The sequence below is a fragment of the Diceros bicornis genome, chromosome 7 (genome assembly GCF_020826845.1).
Source record: "Diceros bicornis minor isolate mBicDic1 chromosome 7, mDicBic1.mat.cur, whole genome shotgun sequence".
Classification (NCBI taxonomy): domain Eukaryota; kingdom Metazoa; phylum Chordata; class Mammalia; order Perissodactyla; family Rhinocerotidae; genus Diceros; species Diceros bicornis.
Window position 1 is genome coordinate 57,182,841 of NC_080746.1, and position 22,180 is coordinate 57,205,020.

Here is a 22,180-nt window from a genome sequence, read left to right on the forward strand (position 1 = left end):
GGGTTGAGGTTATCAAGTTGAACAAACATATTGTGAAATAATTGTGTGAGTGTTCTATTCTCTAGTAAGATTTTCTTCCATTTAGCAACAACAGGTCTCATGAACTAACAACATATTATTAAACAGTGAAAAAATATAAATGTGGCATAGTCTTTGGAAAAAGAGAAAAGACTTGTCAAACTTTTCAAATTGTGCAGGGGACGAATATTTTATGATGACTGCAAAATTGTGTGATTACAAGGTTGTAAACTCAGCATTCTCACTACATCCCTACTGCATTGTTTCAAGGTACATTTTCTTTATTTTAGAGGTTGATGGTAGGATTGTGATAAAAGAAAGCAAGTATTAGCTGTCAGGAATGGTGTTTTGACTGTTGTTGTGAAAGTACATTCTGGTTACTTTATCCTTAGTTAAACTGCTGGTGTTTTAACAGTGTTTATAACAGGAGTGTTCTGTGGGGCAGAAAAATATGGAGAGACCTCACATTATCAAACTATTTTCTAAAAGACAGAGTAGCCAGAAACTCACCTGCTTAATTCTTCAGGGCTACATATCATATAGAGTAGTAGTCCCAGATTTATAGGATTTACAGACCAATAAATTATTTTTTTAATTCTAGGTGATCAATAGAAGGTTAAAGTAAAAACCTTTAAACTGAATAAATAGAGCTTTATGAAAAATTCTCTATGTTGTTTTCGTTTTTGGCACTTTATTTCCCATCTCTCCTTGCCTTGAAACATATGTAAGTAACGTTGAATTGTCACTGATGCTCTCCTCATAGCGTACTGTTTCATGGTTCCATATCTTCATTCATGCTGTTCTCTTTGGTTAGAATACTCATTTTGTTCTTTCCTGACCGATACCTACTCATCCTTTTAAGTTTCAGTGTAGATGTTAGCTCTTCAGAGACTTTTTCTCTGACATTCTCCACCATACCTCCAGGCTACTTCATTTAGTGATAAATGACTCTCTTCTGTGTTTTCACAGACCCCTGACCCCTTTGAAACCACTGTCATAGAGCTTACCACATTATATTGAAAATATCTCTCCCATTAAAATTATATATTCCCAGAACCTACCAATGTGTATGTATTTTAGACAGTGATAAGTAATTAAATCCGTAGGAGCCACAGACAATTAAAGAATTTGAGTAATAGAAGTTACCACAATATTATCATACGTCACTGTTCTAGGACAAAGCAGTGGGTAGCTCCTCTAGCTTTCTCTATTATAGTCATTTTGATAAGGATATGAGCTAGTTACTTATATGTCAAAAGTATGGATTTCTCCAAGACATTTTCGGTCTGGGTTAATGTCTGGAGGGATTGCTGTGGCCCCCTTGTCCTGACCCTAAGTAATCTCATAGGTTTGGAAGCTCTAAAATCATCAGCATATAATGAGCACTAGTGATAGCTAGTATCTTCACCACATTTAATTACTTGCAAGTTTAGATAACTCCTAGGATGTGGAGAAAATGGAGTATGTCGTTCATTTGTTATTTTATAAGCGCATAATTTTTTAACAGCTTTATTGAATTATAATTTATATACCACAAAATTTACTTGTTTTAAGTGTACAATTCAGTTAATTTTAGTGAGTTTACAGTATTGTGCAACCATCACCACAATACAATTTTAGAACATTTTCATCACTAGGCACATCATTTTTTCCAAAAGCCTGACCCAGACAGACAGATATAGCTAGCTAGCGATAATGAAGAGAGACTTCTTTTACAAAGCAATCTTATCCTGAATTCAAAACCTGTTTGCTACTTTATTTCTCCTTATTTAGACATGTGATTTTGCTTAAGTTCCTGATTCTATTATGACTTGATTTTATTATCTTGTAAATATAAATATTTTAAATATGACCAAAATTACTCTTTTCAAATTTTGGAATAGAGCTGCCTTTTAATTTTTTCTGTAACTTCCTTCTTAACTCACAAAAACCGTTACGTTTCATTTTATAGGGAGTACCACAATATTAGAATTTTATTTCAAAATTTAGAGACCCATGCTTTGTCAGCTCATATATTTAGTTAAGGAAGAAAAAAATCCTGGAACCCCCTGCCCCCCAAATGAGAGAATGAAACCAAAAAAGAATTAAAATCTTATGTTAATAAGTACATTTAAATAAAGGTTAAAATCCTCCCCTTTTAACTGTCAGTGATTAATCATTTAGAATATATTTCTGTCGTGTGGGAAAATTACTGGCTGATTTGAAGTATTAGCTAAGAAATACATCACATTATTTTTTATGGGTTTTCTATTCCCTGAATTAGTTTTTAATAAAGGAGCTTAAGAACTAATCAGAGTATCATTTAAAAATCTTAACTTTTTAAATGTCTAGAAATGGAACAAATGTTTGTCTTTTTTCTTTTAGTTGCACTACAAATCACCCCAATGTTAAAAAAAAAAAAAAAAATAGCCCTTGATATAGTAACTGTATAGAAAAATTCAAATTTTCCTAAGTGAAATCTAAATCAAATCTGCCAAATAACCATCATCCAGTTCGTGACTCTGGGCAGGGCACCTTGTGTGGTTGGAGCTCAGTGCTTATTTTGCAAATCTAATTTTATCATGCCATTGGAAACTTTGGCAAGAGGGAAAAAATGAGTGACAAAAGTTTTCTCTAAGACAGATTTTTTTTTAATTTTATTTATTTTATTTATTTTTTCCCCCAAAGCCCCAGTAGATAGTTAGTTGTATGTCATAGCTGCACATCCTTCTAGTTGCTGTATGTGGGATGCAGCCTCAGCATGGCCAGAGAAGCGGTGTGTCGGTGCGCGCCGGGATCCGAACCCGGGCCGCCAGCAGCGGAGCACGCGCACTTAACCACTAAGCCACGGGGCCGACCCCTAAGACAGATATTTTGAAACCCATACAGTTTACAGTTGAGGCTAGGAATGTGTTTTTCCTCCACCTTACTATCTTTGGCAGGGAGTAGGATACCTGATATCCAAACAAAGGTAAGAAAGGACAGATGTTTTAGAATGGCACTTTGTCCCCAGGAAGGTCTTTTAGGATTAGAGAATTGTTTAATGGTTCTAAACTTTAATGTGCATAATAGTTACCTGGAAGCTTATATAAAATACAGGTTCCTGGGGCACTACTTCTGGCTATTGATTCAGTAAGTCTAGGTAGTGTCCTAAAATCTACATTTTTTTAACAAGAATCCCAGGAGATTTCTCATGCAGACTGTTCTTTGTAAAAAAGACGTATAATGCCATAGAGATGGTTCAGCAAGTATGTCAAATTTATTCAGTTTGATAATTGTTTGAACAAGTATTGATTCCCTAACTCCTGCTAGACACAGAAGACAGTCCTCCTACACTCACATGGCTCAGTCTTCTGTAGAAGCCAAATTAGTACATAAGGAATTAAATATTATGTATCCAGGTGCCAAAATGTGTCTTCATGAAGTAGGAGAACAAACCTAGTGAAACCCAGAAGCTCTTTTGACTCATGTATATTCACACCTTAGAACCAGTCATTTGGATATACCTACTCTTGTTGCTTCTACTTTTCTCACTGCTGTATTAAGGCCCTCATTGCCTGTTGCCTTATCTGCTACCATAGCTTATTAACTGATAACTACCTCCAATCTTGCCCCACTTTAGTTTATTCTCCATCCTGCTATACCAGAGTAATTGTTTTAAAATGCAGATCTGATCAGGTTACTTCTATGAGTTTTACCCTGAATTTTAAGTAAACTCCTTACTATGCTGTGCCCTGCAGTTCAAAATCTTTGATCTAGCATATATTGCTATCCTGATCTTTGGCCAATGTATACCCATATGACACTTCTTAAAGTGCCCCAAGTTTACTGTGTTCTCATCTTTCCATTGTTTGTTATTGTCCATCTTATTAAAATACTGTTTTCTTCCCTTTATTTGTAATTAAAAACTCAGTTCAAACATAATCAAATTTAGATTAAGTGCCTTTCCTAATTATTGCAGTAGCACTCCTTATTACTTTTTTTTTTTTAATTTTTATTTATTTATTTATTTCCCCCAAAGCCCCAGTAGATAGTTGTATGTCATAGTTGCACAGCCTTCTAGTTGCTGTATGTGGGACTCGGCCTCAGCATGGCCGGAGAAGCGGTGCCTCAGTGCGGCCCGGGATCCGAACCCGGGCCGCCAGCAGCGGAGCGCGCACACTTAACCGCTAAGCCACGGGGCCGGCCCCCTTATTACTTTTAATATACAAATTTTTTGTCAATTCTGCCTCCCACTAGGCTGAACTCAATAAATGTTCTTTAAATGAAAGAATAATATGCTGTATTTTTTGAGCAGATACTTAGAGCTGTCATGTTTTGCCATAAGAATAAAATTTATTTAATGAGCTTGATTGTGTCTTAATTTTCTAAGCTAGATTGAACAAGGTTAAAGAAGCTAGGTTATATGGGGAATTGTCCTCCATTCAGTATTTTGACTGCAGCTTAGACATAGACACTCAAACATCTTGAATTTCTTTGAATTCAGCTAAACCTACATTGAACTTTTTTCCGATTAATTTTTTTATTGAGGTAACCATTTATGTTACAGTGAAATGCACACATCTTAAGTTTCCAATTAGGTGAATCTTTTTAAAATTATTTTATTGAGATCATATTGGATTATAACATTGTGTAAATTTCAGATGTATATTATTATATATCTACAATTAGATGAATTTTGATAAATGTATAAATAGATGTAATGACCACATCAAAGAAGATATAGAAATATGTTGTTTAATTTCCAAATATTTGGGACATTTCTAGATATCTTATTGTTATGGCTTCTAATTTAATTGTGGTCAGAGAATATACTCTAACATTTCAGTCATTTATAATTTATTGAGACTAGTTTTATGGCCTAGCATATATATGGCCTGTCTTGGTGAATGTTCCATGTGCACTGTGAAAGAATGTTTTTCTACAGTTGTCAGGTATGATGTTCTATAAATATCTTAGGTCAGGACAGTTGATAGCATTGTTCAAATTTTAGATAGCCTTACTAATTTATTTGTGTAGTTCTGTCAGTTACTGAGAAGAGGGTATTAACACCTACAACAATATTTTTATTTGCCTGTTTTGCCATTTAGTTCTGTCACCTTTTACTGTACATGTTTTGAAATCTGTTATTGAGTGCTTACATATTTAGGATTGTTATTGTCTTCCTGATGTATTGACTTTTTTAATGTTAAGAAATGTCCCTCTTTATCTCTAATAATACTCCTTATCTCCAAGTCTTTATCTGATCTTAATGTAGCCACACCAGCTCTCTTATTGCTTAGTTTGCTTGATATATCTTTTTCTTTGTCAAGTGGGTCTCTTGTAGATGGCATACAGTTGGATCTCACTTTTTTTTTTTTTTAATCCAGTCTGAAAATCTCTGCCTTTTAATTGGAATGTTTGGTTTATTTAGATTTAATGTAATTATTAATGCAGTTGGGTTGATGTCTGCCATTTGCTCTTTGGTTTCTGTTTGCCTCTCTGTCATTTTTGGTTTAATCAAATATTTTTATATTGTATTTTAATTCCTCTTTTCAATTTTTAGCTAAACCTTTTTCTAACTTTTCTGAGATTGCTCTAGGGATTAGACTAGAGTTATACCATTTTATATGGACTTATGTACCCTGTCCTTTGTGTTATTGTTGCCACGTATTTTATATTTACATACATTATGAACACCATAATAAATGTTTTAATTTTTGCTTTGAACTGTAATTAAGAGAAGAAAAAAGACAATCTTTTCTTTTTACCCATATATTTACCATTTCCAGTGCTCTTCATTCCTTCTTATAGATCTGAGTTTTATCTGATATCATTTCTTTTTAGCCTAAATAACTTTCTTTACTGTTTCTTATAGAGGTCTCCTGGTGGAATTCTCTTGGCTTTCACTCAGGCAAAAAGGCCATTTGAAGAATAATTTTGAAGAATGTTTTTGCTAGTTATTGAATTTTGGGTTGACAGATTTTTTTCTTCCAGTTCTTTAAAGGTACCATTTCATTGTCTTCTCGGTTTTATTGTTTCTGATAAAAAGTAAGCTCTAATTTGTATCATTCTCTGTATGAGATGTATCCTTTTAAAGTATTTTTCTGCCTCATTTTCTTCTTTCCTGTCCTTCTGGAATTCCAGTGGCACATCTGTTAAACAGCTTGATATTCTCTCACTGGTCACTGAGGTTTTGCTCATTGTTTTTGATTTTTTTCCTCTCTTTTTTTCAGATTGGATAATATTATTGATGTGTTTTCAAGTTCACTGATCCTTTTTCTGCCATATCCAAACTGCTATTTAGTCCATCCAATGAATTTATGATTTCAGATATTGGACTTCAGTCCTAAATTTTTCATTTATTTCTTTGTTTCCATTCCTGTGTGGGAATTCCCCATCTGTTCAATCATTATGATCATCATTACCTTCAAGTCCTTGAACATATTTATAGTAGTTGCTTTGAAATTTCTGTGTGCTGATTCCAACATTGGGTCATCTCAGAGTCTATTTCTATTGCCTATTTACTTTTTCTCTTGACTCTAGGTTAGATTTTCCTGTTTCTTTATGTCTCTAGTATTTTTTGGTTGTATGCTCAGCATTGTGTATGATACATAGAAACTCTGGTTTCTGTTATTTTTCTCTACAAAATGGGTTTTATTATGGCAGGTTGTTATAGGCTGATCACCTTGAACTTGTGGAGTCTTGATGTTGTGCTTTGTTTGGGTGGGTCTGTACAAATCCTGAGATGTTTATCAAGCTTTTCTGTCGTGGGATTCAAACTGTATGTCAGGAGCAGGCAGTAGCTGAAATCTCTGCTCATTTCTTTCAACCTTGTTGCCGTTGCTTTCAGATGGGCTCCTTGGAGTTTTACCTACTTATGTACTATTAAAGAGTCAACTGAATATTTGCAGGAAATTTATATGTAGATTGTAGGGCTTCTCCTCTTGGCTTCCTCCTTTTTGTTATTTCCTTCCTCACTCCAGCCAGTCTGGCAGTCTACTGACATCTCAAACCTGTAAAACTCTACTTTTCTGCTTGAGTTCTAGCCACCCTGTATTGCACAGGCTAGGAATGGCTCTTGGGAAAACCTGTGTAAACATAGATCTCACCCAGTGAGTGAGGGTTCCCTTTTTCCCAGGGTTGAATTCCCCCTCGTTTGTATCTGCTTTTTGTTGCTCTTGAGAGCCTTCAGATAGTTGTTTTTTATATTTTGTCCAGAGTTAATAATTGCTATCTGCAAGAGTGTTAGTCCTGTACAAGCTGCTTTGCTATCACCAAAACTGAAGTCATACTGAACTTATGGAGGTAGAAATTAAAATATCTGATAAATGAAATAATCAAGACTATTGAGCATGTACATTCTTAGTTTTATTTAATATGGAAGGCCAGTTTATTCCTAAATTCTCTATCTTATTATTTGTCTAATATGAACATAAGTGGACTTTCGAGTTACATTATTTGGTCAATGAGGAACACATATCAACAGAAGTAATTAAGAAGAAATAATCTCAAACCTCTGCTGAGTTTTTGTTGTAGGTCAATCACAATTCAGAAATGGTGCTGGTATTCAGAAATTTACCAGGTAAATTTCACATTCCGGTCACTGTCTTGGAAAAAAACATTGACAGTTACAATCACAATGCCTGTTAAGTAAGCATTCCATGCGTTTGTTCAGCCATGTTATGTTTGCAAAGCACAGTTACTTTCGATGATTGTGCATTGTACTCATTTTATTTGACAAAATCATGCCTTTTCACCAGAAGGTACACAGAAGTCTTTCTGTATATGATGTGTTTATCAGTACTAAAATACCATCTAGTTGTACTTTTCCATGTACAGAGATGTTTTCTAGCTTTCTGCTAATCTGCTAATTGGATTCCTTCTCCCCACTCCCTCATTACTGGATCATAATACATATAATAAAAGCTTAAAATGGGCTTTCTCTATTCTTCTGTTTCCTTTTTAAAAATTCTAGGAGAGATTTTATTAATGTATCATTTAATGTCTGACCATGGTTCTAGTAATTAGTTAGGCCTTATTGCCTAAGAACTTTGGCTTAAAATAAAATAAACTTATTCCTACCCAATACTGCTACTTTTTCTTCTTATTTAAAAATGTTCTGTACTTAACCCTTTTGCTCTTTAGTCTGGTTTGAGCACTTAACCCTAAAACCCTGTTTCTGTCTTAAAGAATATTGTTGCAGTTTTTAAATAAAAACCATTGAGGCTAGAATAAATAATAATATCTGACGTGATCATTTGTATTATATAGGTTATTTAAGTAATGTTTTTCATTCTATCCAATGTTTCATAAAAGACGACCTGAGAAAACAATTTATCCCTTATTTTTCTAATTCTCTTTTTAAAAATGCAGTAGTATTGCTTTCTTTGTGAAAGTGGTATGGTATTTAAATTGCTGAAGGAAATGGTAATGATAAGGTGATTATTTAAGGCTCCATCTGACTTTTCATATGAGAATTAGTACATTCTTTTAGTGAAGTATTAAGTGTGTGGGTGTCACCTTTCTTATATTCTCCAATTTTACAGTGGTAAATGGAAAGGAACAGAAACACTTCTTGATCTTTAACTTCTTTTTTTTTTTTTTTTTTAATTTTTATTTATTTATTTATTTTCCCCCAAAGCCCCAGTGGATAGTTGTATGTCGTAGTTGCACATCCTTCTAGTTGCTGTATGTGGGACGCGGCCTCAGCATGGCCAGAGAAGTGGTGCGTCGGTGCACGCCCAGGATCCGAACCCGGGCCGCCAGCAGCGGAGCGCACGCACTTAGCTGCCAAGCCACGAGGCCGGCCCGATCTTTAACTTCTAAAACCATCAGTGCTTGTCAGAAGAAAAAGATTTGTTTGAAAGAGAAGGAAGGACTTTGTGAGAAATTAGTGATAGCTGATGGGCATTAGTGCTAACAGGTCAATAAAAGCTTGTGTACATATTCATAGTGGAGTTGTGTGTGCATGTGTGTGTATGGGAAAATTATTTTATACCTGCTGAGAAAGCATATGTACTTTAAGCATTGGTAGAGATGATGTCTTTTCCACCCCGCTGTATCCTGTATCTACCACAGTTCTTGACTTATTGAAGGTCTTAATCTTGTACTTTTATCATGTACCTTGTTTGAAATACCTGCGGTATGCACAACCATTGTAGATTCTTTGGAGAATATAAAGTTATGTAAAATATGGTTCTTGACTTCAAAAATCTTATGATATAGTTGAGAACTGTGCAGTAAAGGGTAGGTAATACATGATAAATTCCTAATGAATGCTACAGACAGTAAGATCCACAGTAAGAGAAGTAAAATGAATACTGACTCTAGGATGTCTATTTATTGAAGAAATGAATAAGATCACATACAGTTAGGATCAAGGAAGGCTTTGTTTAATACCAGTACAGTCTGAGCTAAACCCCTGAGGAGTATATTTGATTTGAATAGATAAAAGACATGGGATACCCCAAGGAAGAAGAGAAATTAATGTATAATACAAGATCACCTAGCACACATTGTATAAAATATTATCCCATAAATATTAACTTTAAAATATTTCTTTATTGCCTTCCTACCAAGCACATTACATACAATATGTACGTGCTTAGGTACTTTTGAATACAGGAATGAATCCATGTAAGAATCCTCTAAATCAGCTGCTATTGTTGCTCTGATTTTAGAGAGAAAATCTGAAGCATAGGAGTTATATAACTTTCCCAGAATTACCTAAATACTGTGTATTAGAGTCAGTTAATGTACCAAGTGTTTATCTCATGTAATTCTCACAGTATTCCTATGAAGTAGATAGGTATATCCATTTCACTGATAGGAAACCAAAGTTTTAGAGGCTAAGTAACTTGCTTAAGATTACATAGCTGAAGCTAGAATTTGAACCCAGCTTTATTGCTCCAAAATCTGGGTTCTTAACCCTACCACTATTCTGCCTCTCTCATATTTAACCTTACCCCTATATCCTTTTGTGCTTCACATCCCTAATACAGCAGGACTTTAATATCAGTGAATGGTCAGCAGTCCATACATATGATGAATATGAACTGGTGGAAAGAAATTATTTTATTGACAATGCTCTTATTCAGTCATTAATTCACTCATCAGATATTTATTGATCACCTCCTACATGCCTAGTTCCGTTATGTTATAGGCACTGGAGATACAGTAGTGAGTGAAACATCCTAAGTCTGTACCATTATGGAGTTTACATTCTAGTGTGGTGAGTTAGGCAGTAAACGAAAATATGATTCTTCATGAGGTTATAAGTGCTGTGGAGAAAAATAAAGTAAGGTCAGGGAAATAAAGAGTACTGGTAAAGGGCGTGAGATATTGATGTTTTATAAAGGGTAATCAAGGAATGCCTCTCTGATAAGGTGATATTTGAGCAGAGACCAAAAGGAATTGAATCATTTATATATCTGGGGCAGAACATTCCAAGCTTCAAGTGCAATGACAAGTTCAGAGGTACTTGGCATGTTTAAGAAAAATAGTAAAGCGTTCAGTAAAGTTAGAGTGGAGTGGGGGTGGGGGGGCAAGTGATAGGAATTGAGCTCACAGAGGAATAGTTCTAGGGGACAGATGTCTAAGTCCATGTAGGCTATAGCAAGGATTTGGGCTTTTATTCCAAGTAAGATAGGAAGCTGTTGGAAGGATTTAATCAGAGATTTAACATGATCTCATTTACGATTTAAAGAAATCACTGGCTGCTCTGTAAAAAATAGACTGTAGAGGGTAAGGGTGGAAGCAAGAAGACCTGTTGAAAGCTAATTGCAAAAAAAAGGGGGGAGATAATAAAATAATCTTTTATTTAAGAAATGCTAGACTACCAAAATTAAAACGGAGATCTAGCAAAAAATTAAATCAATAAATACTGAGCACTCATGAGAATTACAATGGTGTATAAAACACTCCCTTATGAAGTTTACTTTTATAATGGAAATTTGTAAGTTGGTGGAACTGGTTAGCTTAGCTTGCTCTTTGAAGGATGAAATTTCCTCTTGCTTATAAAATACTTAGTTAATTTTATAATAAAGGTAAGAACTGGTAGCAACAGTAATTTTACTTTGAGATCTCCTTCTCCAATCCACCCCTTTAAATTAAATACCTAAAATTATAGCCCAAAATATTCAACTTGAAAGTTTCTATGGAGAGGCAATATTCAGCTTGTCATCGTCCCCAGAGCTAATTCCTATAGCTATCACTGCAACTTAAATATGCCTATTTCCCACCTAGAAATTACAAGTAAAATACTGTACACCTAGAGGTCAAGGTGGAATTGATACCATTTTTCCAGGAAAAGAAAGTGTCTGGCAAGCATCCTGGCAAGGATGCCCCAGAAGGCCTATAGAAAGTAAATACAAACTTCAGTAAATACAAACTTGAGGATTTTTTTTAAATATTACCAATACTGGCCCCATACTTAGTCATCTATGATTCCTAATATTACAGAAGCCTCTGTTAGTATATCATTGGCATTTACGGAATGAATTTTCCTTTAAGGATTATTTAAAACAACTTAAACCCCTAGGTTTTTCTCCTTCCTGTCTTACATATATTTCTGTAAAGAACTTGGCTTTCGTAAAGCATTTTCTTGGCCCATTTTGGAGGTTTTAGGTACTTTTGCCTTAAGCGTCTTTGCCACATAACTATTTGGCTGTAAGACAGTTTTGCTGTAAAAGATAAAATAAGTGGTTCAAAGTTTGGTTTCAACTGGTTGACAGTTTGGCAGTTTTGCTCTAAAAGTTAAAATAAGTGGTTCAAAGTTTGGTTTCAGTTCTCCATTGACGTGGGACTCCCATTTTTATATCATATAAATCTTAGCTCCACATTTCCCATAGAATTTTGGAACGTCTATCAATGGACACGTGACAGTATGCCAAGAACAAACAACAGTATAGAAGGCTTTCACAACGCAATACGAAGTTCAGTTACAAATACGCATCCTAGTATTTGGAAACTGATACTTCTCTTAATGAAGAGATTTTAGCCAAAGAATGTGATGGATGTCACATCCATCACGAGGAGATAAATCAACAAGCAAAAAATATATATATATATAATGCTATGAACGAACCCACAAAATAAAATCAGTTATTTGTGCAGTATTGCCATGAATCTACACACATTTTAAATGTATTCAAATATTTTTTACTTCACAATAAAGTGTTTTAACTTTGTTATTCATTTTTCATGTTTCATTATTTTATCTTTTAAGGCAAAATTGCCTTACAGCCAATTAGTTACGCAGCAAAGATGTCTGTGGCAAAGATACTTACAGTGAAAATACCAGACACAGATTTTGGGATATGCTGAGTTGAGTATAGGTTAGTGACTTTGATTCTTGTAAACTAACAAATATTTTGAGGGAGCAACAGATTTTTCAAATATATTGGTTAAAACTGTAGATAAATTTTTTAAGTCACAGAAAATGGATTAAGTTTTTCTTTGTGATTTGTGCATAACGACAGTGTTTCAGAAAGCAAATTCCTCTTACTAAGGATTGTTAGCTATTTCTTCACACGGTCCTTCCCACAGTGCTTTCCAAATAGAAAGAACTTCCATTTATACTAGGCAGCATAAGGTAGTAGAAAAAATAGGAACTTTGGAATCTCAGCTCTGCTATTTTCTGATGTATGGCAAATACTACTCTCTTTAGCCTTAGATTTCTATAAAATGGGGATATTAATATCTTCCTCACAAGTTACTGTGAGGATTAAAATGAAAAAATATGTAAAGATTCTGACAAAGGAAATACTCAGTATTAGCTTCTGTCTTGCCTTGCTTGATTTGATTACTTCATACTCCTTACAAATTATTGTTACAGCATTGGTCTTTAGCCCTGGCTGCACATTAGAATCATCCAGAGATCTTTGAATGAGACACTAAGGGCTCAGCCCCACCCTAAACTAGTCAAATCCATCTTTGGGGGTGGGACCCAAGCATCTGGTGTTTTGTTTAAGTTTCCCATGTAATTCTGATGCACTATAGGTGTTGAGAACCACTGGTCTAGAGGGAAGGACTTGACATGTAACCTTTCAAGAAAGCTTTCCTGAAGTATTTCTTTCTAATTACTTTCAAAGGTAAAAATAAAGGGGTTGGGGGAGAACCTGTGGGGTCACTTTAACCTATTTAGTCTTCTGTGTCTAATATATTTAACTTTGTAGATAATGGAGGCTCCTTGCTTTCTTTAAGTGTATATTTTTCTGAGTAATGGATCTACCAGTTAATCTTCTAGTCTCTTAATTGTCATTACCTCCCATTATATTTGCTTGTCTTAATTGAATCCTTTTTTATATTTGATTGGACCTGTTATTCAGTAGCATTTGTTTTTTCATCAAATTGAAGTTTATCAGAGTTTTCCTTCACTGTCGCTCTCTGCATATAAATTTAAAATCCCCTTTATACTTCCTTTCTTTGCAAGGAACTGAGTAAATTGATTTCTTTTGTTGCCCATTTTTTGGTGTTGGGAGGATTCAATGAGTATAAGTATTGCTAATTTTTCTTTAACTTGATAAAAGAAGAGGCTTTCTCAGATCTGTGATCATCTGCTAAATAGTATTATGGATAGTCATGGCTAAGGAATTATCTGAGAATTCAGATGCAAGTGAACCCAAAAAAGCCAGTGGATAAAGGCACTAATCAGCTATTTGTGCTGCACTCTATGCTTTCTAATGTGTTTTCACACCTGTTAGTCATTCTTCCAGCTAGCATTTTAAAAAATATCTACTGCATGTCAGGTACTGGGATAACAAAGGTGAAATATAAATAAGCCTTGCCCTCCAGAGGTTTAAAGTCTAGAGGGAAAGACAGGGAGGTAAATAGGCCATTACAATCGGTGTAATCAAAACTCTGAAAGAAGAAATACAGGGTGCTATTGGAGTATATAGAAGTATTTTCTTAGATTAAGAGGTTGTTGGGATTGAAGGAATCTGGGAATGAGCTAAGGAAGTTTTTTAAGAAGTTATCAGGGAATGGATCCTGAAGGATGAGTGTCAGACAGATTGGGCTGGGAGTAGGGGAGGATATTCCAAGGTAAAGAGTCATCATTGTGTCCTTTGAACCTCACAACTATATTCCCCTTTTTATTAGAAAGAATCTAATGATTAGAGAAATTAATATCCTTGAGGTGACAAAGCTGTAATAATGAAGTAGTTAGTCCTAGAGTTTCTTGGCTCAAATTCTATGCTCTTTCTATAAACACATTAAATACTATGTTATATTAGAGAATAGGTAGACAGGTGTGAATATTAACAATACCATTCCTGAAAGACCTCATTAATTAAGTACTTTTTACTAATTAGAACATATTTTAATTTTTTAAAAAGCCTCAAAACTTATAAACCTCATTTTATTCCATTTTCACAGAAAGCAAACAAACCTTCCTTATGCCTCCCCCACAAAAAAAGTTTTCAATTTCTAAGCTAGCCTATGGTAAACTTTGATATCCTTAGGAGCCGAAAAGATTATGCATCTTGAAAGGTAAGCAGTTTAATAAATATTTCATGTCAGAAGAAAGCTATGAGATCTTGGGGAAGATTTCTAGATATTCCTAAGTAAGAACATTTTAGTTCTGCTCTAATATTTTCAGAAGGTCTCTCTCAACCCCCACACCTTTCTCACCAATTTTACCTAGTTTCTTAAAGCATAATTTTGTGCCTGTTTGTATTTTGCTGTAGTCCTAGAATTCACTGCAGAATTTCATAACGTTTGAAAAAACTTTCTGTTCCCCTAGCCCACAGGACCATGAGTTATTGTGACTAGTCTCTGGTAGAAATAGAGCTACTGTTTATTAAAGACTTGCTGTATAACAGATGAGTTCTAAGCAGTTGACATAGTGATTTCCCTTAATTTTCACAATAGTCTAGTCAGTTAAGTCTACTATTATTTTTAACCCATTTTACAGATGAGAAAACTGAGGAATAGAAAGATGACCTGTCACCCAAGTGGCCTACCCAGAATGTAAACACACTTCACCTTTTAGTTTTTAGCTTTTTACTATACCAGCCTAGTATCTTTCACTTTCACTATGTGATTTATATGTCTCTGTAACCATAGAAAGACATTGGAATCATTGATAGAAATCCTAATGAAAGCTGCTTTTTTTAGTGCCTGCCTTTGCCCGCAGGACACATTTTTTTCGAACTTTCGTATTTTCTGTAAAATATGTTTTCCTTCATATTCCATATTATTTATGTCTGAATGAAAGGTGATTTTTAATGGGTGTTGGACTTTTTCCTGATGTATAAAATTTTAAGCAAAGTTGGCATTCTGCTTTTAATTTATTATCTAATGGTAATATACAAAAACTTCAAAAAGATTAGAATTCTTTTCTAACATTGCATTAATTAAATTTTTATAAACACTTGCTAGCTTTAAAAGGGTATAATACTCTTCCTAAAGTTATCTAATGTACTCTGTGAATCTATTTCTGTATTCATTAGCTTTTGTAAATTGTTATTTTTGTTCATAAAATTAACAGCTTTCATAGTCATTAGTTATTGCAGCATTTATTGTATCTAGAATGCTGATCTATATTTGAAACTGAGTAATCATATATTAATCCAAATGGACCCACCTTATACAATTAATGTTATATTGATTCAATTGATGGTAATGTACATAACCACATGGTTTTTGATCACGCACAATTGCTGGAGTACCAGAAATGATGTTAAGGTAAGCATTCTGCAACTTTAAGTCTAATAGCTGATTTTGGTTGAATATTGAGGCTAATGCCTAAACTTTGGTACATCTCTAAAATACTACTAAACCTTCTAAAACCAAGACAATTATACTTTTGTTTTTTGTTTGTTTTTGGTGAGGAAGATCAGCCCTGAGCTAACATCCATGCTAATCCTCCTCTTTTTGCTGAGGAAGACCGGCTCTGAGCTAACATCTATTGCCAACCCTCCTCCTTTTTTTTCCCCCCAAAGCCTCAGTAGATAGTTGTATGTCATAGTTGCACATCCCTCTAGTTGCTGTATGTGGGATGTGGCCTCAGCATGGCCGGAGAAGTGGTGCGTCGGTGCGTGCCCGGGATCTGAACCCGGGCCGCCAGTAGCGGAGCATGCGCACTTAACCGCTAAGCCGCGGGGCTGGCCCAGTTATACTTTTTCTTAAGTCTTCTCTAATCCTACCCCATCGGGCTATTGCCTACAGATAAAAAATTGCTCCTTTTTAATACTTCTTCCCTAAACAGATTACTTACAGTTCCAAGTCTTTCGTCTCTAGCCTTCTGTTTTTTCTGTTCCTTCTCATTTTAATGCAGCAGCATTTATGGAGCGCTTAAACTCTGAGCGTTTTTGCACAGTATGTTTTTTTAGCCAAGTGAAATTTTAAAGTCTTTAAATCCCTACTCAAATGTCACCGCCTAAAGATTTTTCCAAGCCTCCTGAGGAGGGCTTTCTTACATCTGTGTTCTCATATCATTTTGTACTTCCTTGGTTTATAGCACTCATCACATTGTAACACAGTTGTTTGAGTCTCTCTCCTTTATCAGACTCTGAGCTCCTTGAAGTAAAAAACTACATCTTGTTCATTTCTGTGTCCCTGGACAACCTGAGACAATGCCTCAAGTAAGCAGGTGCTAAGCAAGGGAGTTACATCACATGTGTGTTTAACTTCTAGGAATTTTACACTGTTTGCCTAACAAAAAGAGAAATGATTTAAATAATCAGGCAGTTTCATGTGCCATTCTACCCAGTGAGTGTATGCCTAGGTTTGGGTACGAAAGAGGAGGTAAGAATCTGTTGTTCTCTCACTCAGTTTCTGTTCCCACATTCCTCTCAAAGTCAACATCTCACCAGACTTCAGTGTGATTCTCCTCTTGAAGATATTTTTCATAACATCATACCTCAAACACAAGCCAACCACTTCCATTGGTGCTCTTTCCAATGATGGAGGAAAAGCCAGCTATGTTGGACTTGAGAGGTGGTGTGTTAGTCCCTAACGTAGTGCTTTCCTAAGGAATTATCAAGGGTAATTTTGATAAGACTGACTTTATGACTATTTATACCCTGATTTTAGAACCTAACCTTTTGTAAAAGATAGGAAGGCCATGATACAGTTTTACTAAATGAACAATCTGTCCTTACTCTGAGTTCCTATAGTACTTTGTTTTTATGACTCAAATGACATTTTTGCTGCTTATTTCTTAGCTGTTTGTTCATGTCTAATCTCACCAGTTGGAAAGGAAGGATCATATCTTTATACCTCTTTGTATTTGGCATTTTGCTTTTCATATACTATTCATTTATAGAATAAATAGACATTTTAATATGCTTTCATTATTCTAAGGTTTAAGCGAGGAATAATCCAGAAGCCATATCCTTTAACTCACCATCCAGTGGTCATCCACTTTTACTTGAAACCATTTGCTACATTTCCCCTCCCAATTATCACATTTCTCTCTTTTCCTCAGCTCTTCCGACGTGTTGCAGCAGCTTTGCCTGGAATGGAAAGCACACAGGACAGAAGCAGAGAAGACAGTATCCTTTTCGTTTCATCTGAAAATTTTATTGTTAACACTAGTCTTTAGAGCCCCCCTTGGTTGCCTAAGGAATATTATACCATTGCCTTTTACAGCCAGGAATTGATGGCTTAGAAGCATAGAAGCTCCAAGGTTTTCTATAGCAAATGAGAGCTGGTTATCCAAGTGTACCCGTTGCAGCCTGCTGCTCACTACAGTTAATCAGTGAGAGGGTTTGTGTTTATTTGCTTGCTTGATTTTTAATGAGCAGGAAACTCCTAGAATCCAAGCTTTCTGCTTCTTAATTTTGAGTCCTTTTGGCTCTGGGCTTTTCCCCCACAGTATATTCATAGTTTCTTCCCCTGCTTTTTCTAAAATTTGAGCTTTCTACTTGGCACAGGCAGGAAATAAATAACTCAGTCTGGAGCTTTATCATTCCCTCTGCTTTCAGAAACAGGACATAATAAAGCACGTCTAATATTAGTTAATTCAAAGGATTTTGAATTTTGATATTTTCATTGTTTGTTTTATATTTACCTTCTAGTATTTTTCCATAGGAAGACATGTTTAGTAAGCCATAGAATTCATAGCACTTTGTATTCAGCTCTTCCCACTTTTAAATGTTTTATGTTTTCTAAGCCTTTATTACTTTTAATAGTATACTGTGTTCTACAGAGTTGAAGTCCCTTCATTTATTAAATTCTCTCCCTGTTGTTGGAACTCTCTTATAGGCTATTTTAAGATTTTTATTATAGATAATTCCGTAAGGAACATCATCTTTATATAGTTTCTTGCTCTTATAGAATAATTTCCTTGGGATAGATTCCCATGAATAAGGCTTAACCTTCTTCTGACTCTAGTTGCATATAGTAGATATAAGCAAATTTATTCCATTTGAGCACCTTGTATGGTGAGGTAGCTATATAGAAAATAGTGGCTGTGTAGGCTCTGAAGCCACATAGGAATAGAGGGGGCTTGCCAGAGATGTAAGTTTTCAGCAGAATTGGAATTGTACTTTCCCATTTATCGCTCCTTAACTTTTGTTTCAGTGATTGACATAAAACTGGAAAAGCCTCAGGAGCAACCAGTCAGCGAAGGAGGCTGTTCCTGCTAATCCCCATGGCATCTTCACCTTTTCTCGAGAAACTCACTGCTTTGGCCCCCTTACTCTTTCATTGACTGCGGTGTGAATATTGGCTTGAACCTTTTCCCTTCAGTAATAACATATTGCAATTCATCATTGCTGCCTGTCTCATGGAGATGATCTATTAGCTTCACAAGCACAAAAAAGTCAGTGTCTTCATTATTTATATTTTACAAAAAGCCAAATGATCCCAGCATATTCCAGTGATAACTTTAAAAATTAGATACATTTTCTTAACTTTTTTTTTTCCTTTGTAATGTTATGATAATGTACTTCAAAATGATAGAAATCTCAACAGTATGTGGCTTGGTTAAGAGCAGTTATTCACAGCAGCACTTGCCTACCTACTTGATCTCTCCCTGCGTTTCTCACCTCTCTTACCCCATTCTCTATTCTTACCCTCCCTCCCTCAAAACAAACAAGAGGTGGCAAAGGAGCAATCAGACCAAGCCCATTGGAATTATCCTTCAATTTTAGGGATACTGCTTGCTCTAGGCCTTGGGCCAAGATGTCCAAAATTATTCTTGAGCACTAATATAAATTACTTAGACCTTATTTGAAGTCAAAACTCAACTAACATGGTAGGCAGTACTTGAATAAGAAAAGGGTTGTGGTGCATCTTCAAAGTGAGTCCTAATGAACATGCTGAGTACTTACAGGTAAATAAACATAAAATGAATTTCTGACCAAAATGAATGACCCTTTCACATGTGCTTTATTAGACTCTGGGAGAGAAAAGTAAAAGTGCTTCAGAACAGGTTTTTAATATTTAATTCTTCTAATGAAGTATTTTTCCCAAGATTTTAAAATTGTAAAGATAGAGTTATTCTGTTTGTTTGAAAAAAAGCTTTTTTAAGCAATAGATTTCTCTTGGGTTTTCTTTCTTTTTTTAAAAAAGGTTATGCAGGCAAGGCACTGTAGAAATCAAATTCCTTTAAGAACCACCAGTGGAAGAATTTAAATTTGGCACCTTGATCAAAACTGCTGTAACCAGTAGAAACAGTGATATCTAAAGCTTACCAACAAAACAATCCTCAACAGAATAGCAAATAGTTTCTTTGCTCGGGACATTTGCGGTCAAATTGAAAACGGAAACAGTTTTCTTATAAGCCCCCAGCGGCAGACATGAAAAAGCAGACATAGAAGAGGGAAAGGAGAGAATGGAAATAAAACTCAATATTATGCAGATTTATGCCTTATTTTTTAGCATTTTTTTAATGTTGGGTCTTTCAGGCTGGTTTTGCTTTTTATTAGATCTGTATAGTTTGGTTAATTAACTAGTGATTTTGTTTTATATTTAAGCTACAATTAATCTTTTTTCTTTGGTGATATTTATTTCTTTGCCTTTTTATTTTAATTACTTTCGATCTTTAGATGTTTTGTTCAGTCTATTTAGAGCTTCATCACCATGGCAATATGTATTTCCCTTAAAACACTGCAAACAAATATACTAGGAGTGCACCATTTTAATCTTTACTAGTTATTGTGAGATTGCTGTGTGAGTTAATAAACACATTTGTAAATACATTGTTTGCAGGACGGAAATTTCTGAGTTACAGCTCAGGAAAAGCCTGCTGAATTTATGTTGTAAACGTTACTTAACACAGTATAAAGATGAAAAGACAACAAAAATATCTTCATACTTCCTCATACCCTCATTATAACAAAACCCTTAACTGGGAAAACCTTATTCCCCTCTTTCCTCTTCCACTTCCCACTTATTGTCACCTTATAATATTCAGAGAGCACTTGGATTATGGGTCTGAATAGAGAAATGCTTTCAGATAATCATTAGCCCACATACCAGTAACTTATACTCAAAGATGGGATGGAGTTGTAAAGTGCTTTTATAATACAATATTATTGTTAAAGGCAAGGGTTGACTCTTTTGTTTTATTTTGACATGGCATGCCCTGAAATAAATATCAATTCAATATGGCAGATGGGTCATATTCTTTATTTGGAAGAAGTTGTGATTTCTGACATGGGGTGATTGTCTTCCTATACTGTAGCATTTGATTCTTTTTATGTATCTTTAAGACAGTAACCAGTGATGCTGCTTTTAATATGGTCTTTTTATTTGGCTTGGGTTCTTCAATTGAAGCAGTGAAGTGTGTTCATAGTCCAGATTTTTTTTTAAAATAAACAATTTTGCTGCCAAAAATATATAAATAAAACACAAAAGAAAACAATTATTGACTTGGTTTCCCATTCCTGCCAAGGTGGTAAATTAGCATGTGCTTCTTATTTCCTCCCCTAGTACTATAAAGAGAACATGGAATCCAGAACAAAACAACAACAAAAATGAGAAACTCCTAGGGTAGTCAGAAGACTCTCTTCAACTGTTGAGAGGGAGGGAGAGTGGCTGTAACTTTGAGAGACAGGGCCACAGGTGGAGGCAATAATAGGATGTATCAAGAAAAGCAGTTTAAGGTCTGCTTTTGCCTCCTTGCTCCTAACCCCACCTTTGCCTTGGGACAGAAGTGGCAAACTACTGCCCTCGCACCAAATCCAGCCTGCTATCTGTTTTCTAAATTAAGTTTTGGAACTCATATTAAGTACTTTTAAATTAAAATCCAATTTAAATTTAAATCCAATTACTTTTAGTAATTGGAACGCAGCCATACTTTCTGACTGCAAAGGTGAAATTGAGTAGTTGTGACAGACCTTATGGCCCAAAAATATTTACTATCTGGCCGTTTACAGAAAAAAATGGCCAACTCCTGCCTTGGGACAAACCACAGCTGTCCCCCTTACTGTAGAAATGGAGGCCACAGGCCAGACTACTGGCAGAGGTGTCCACAGGGGTAATATCAGGGCAGTGTAAAATCTGATGAATGAGGAGTTGATGAAAATAGGTGGGGAATGACCTGCCTGCCTTAGGCCTTTCACCCACTGTCTACCCTTTCCCTTTGAAAACATCAGAGTTAGTGGACTGTAATCTAGGGAGACTGCCCTTCAAGAGCTGCTGCTTCCTAAACTGGGTTAAAGGTAAGTCCCTGAAGTAAAGTTTGGTTTAGTGGGATGATACTGAATGGGAGCAATTATGTGTGGTCTTGTGGTTCCTGGAACTCTTTGTCCCAAGGTTGTCCCTTCCCCTCCTTAAACACTTAACATTCTGGTCTTTGACCCTTGCCGAGTATACCTTCCCAGACTTGTAGCCCATACTCCAGGAGAACTTGGATTCACAAGCCAGTGTGGTTGGATACCTGAAAACTGCCTCAAAAGAAAAAGTGAATACCATCTGAAGCAGAAATACTTGAAAAAACAACCAATAATTTAAAGATGGCATGGTAAATATTAAAGATATATTAGCAATATGGAACAAGAATCATAAAATAACCAAATATAACTATAAGTGGAAAAATATAATAAAGAACACAGATGAGATAAATGGTAGACTGGATTCCATTGACTGAATTAGTGAGAACAGTAAATTGAGGCACTCTTTCATTAGAAAGCACAGAGAGAGAAGTAAAGATTAGGAGAATAATAGTATACCTAACAACATCCAATAATAATTCCAGAAAGATAAGAAACAGGAAGAATTAAAACAATTTTGAAGATAGTATTTATGA

The 22,180-nt window shown here is 35.2% G+C and overlaps 1 protein-coding gene across 2 annotated transcripts in view; it reads left to right on the top strand.

Moving 5' to 3' along the window:
* Positions 1 to 20,541, top strand: part of RAB6A (RAB6A, member RAS oncogene family) — an 80,829-nt gene extending 60,288 nt beyond the window's left edge. For both annotated transcript variants that reach the window (XM_058545640.1, XM_058545639.1), the window contains exons 7-8: positions 17,411 to 17,477; positions 18,508 to 20,541. In XM_058545640.1, coding sequence (XP_058401623.1) covers positions 17,411 to 17,477; positions 18,508 to 18,572 — 132 coding nt within the window. In that variant the 3' untranslated portion in view covers positions 18,573 to 20,541. The remainder of the gene's footprint in view (positions 1 to 17,410; positions 17,478 to 18,507) is intronic.
* The last annotated feature ends 1,639 nt before the right edge of the window (positions 20,542 to 22,180 follow it).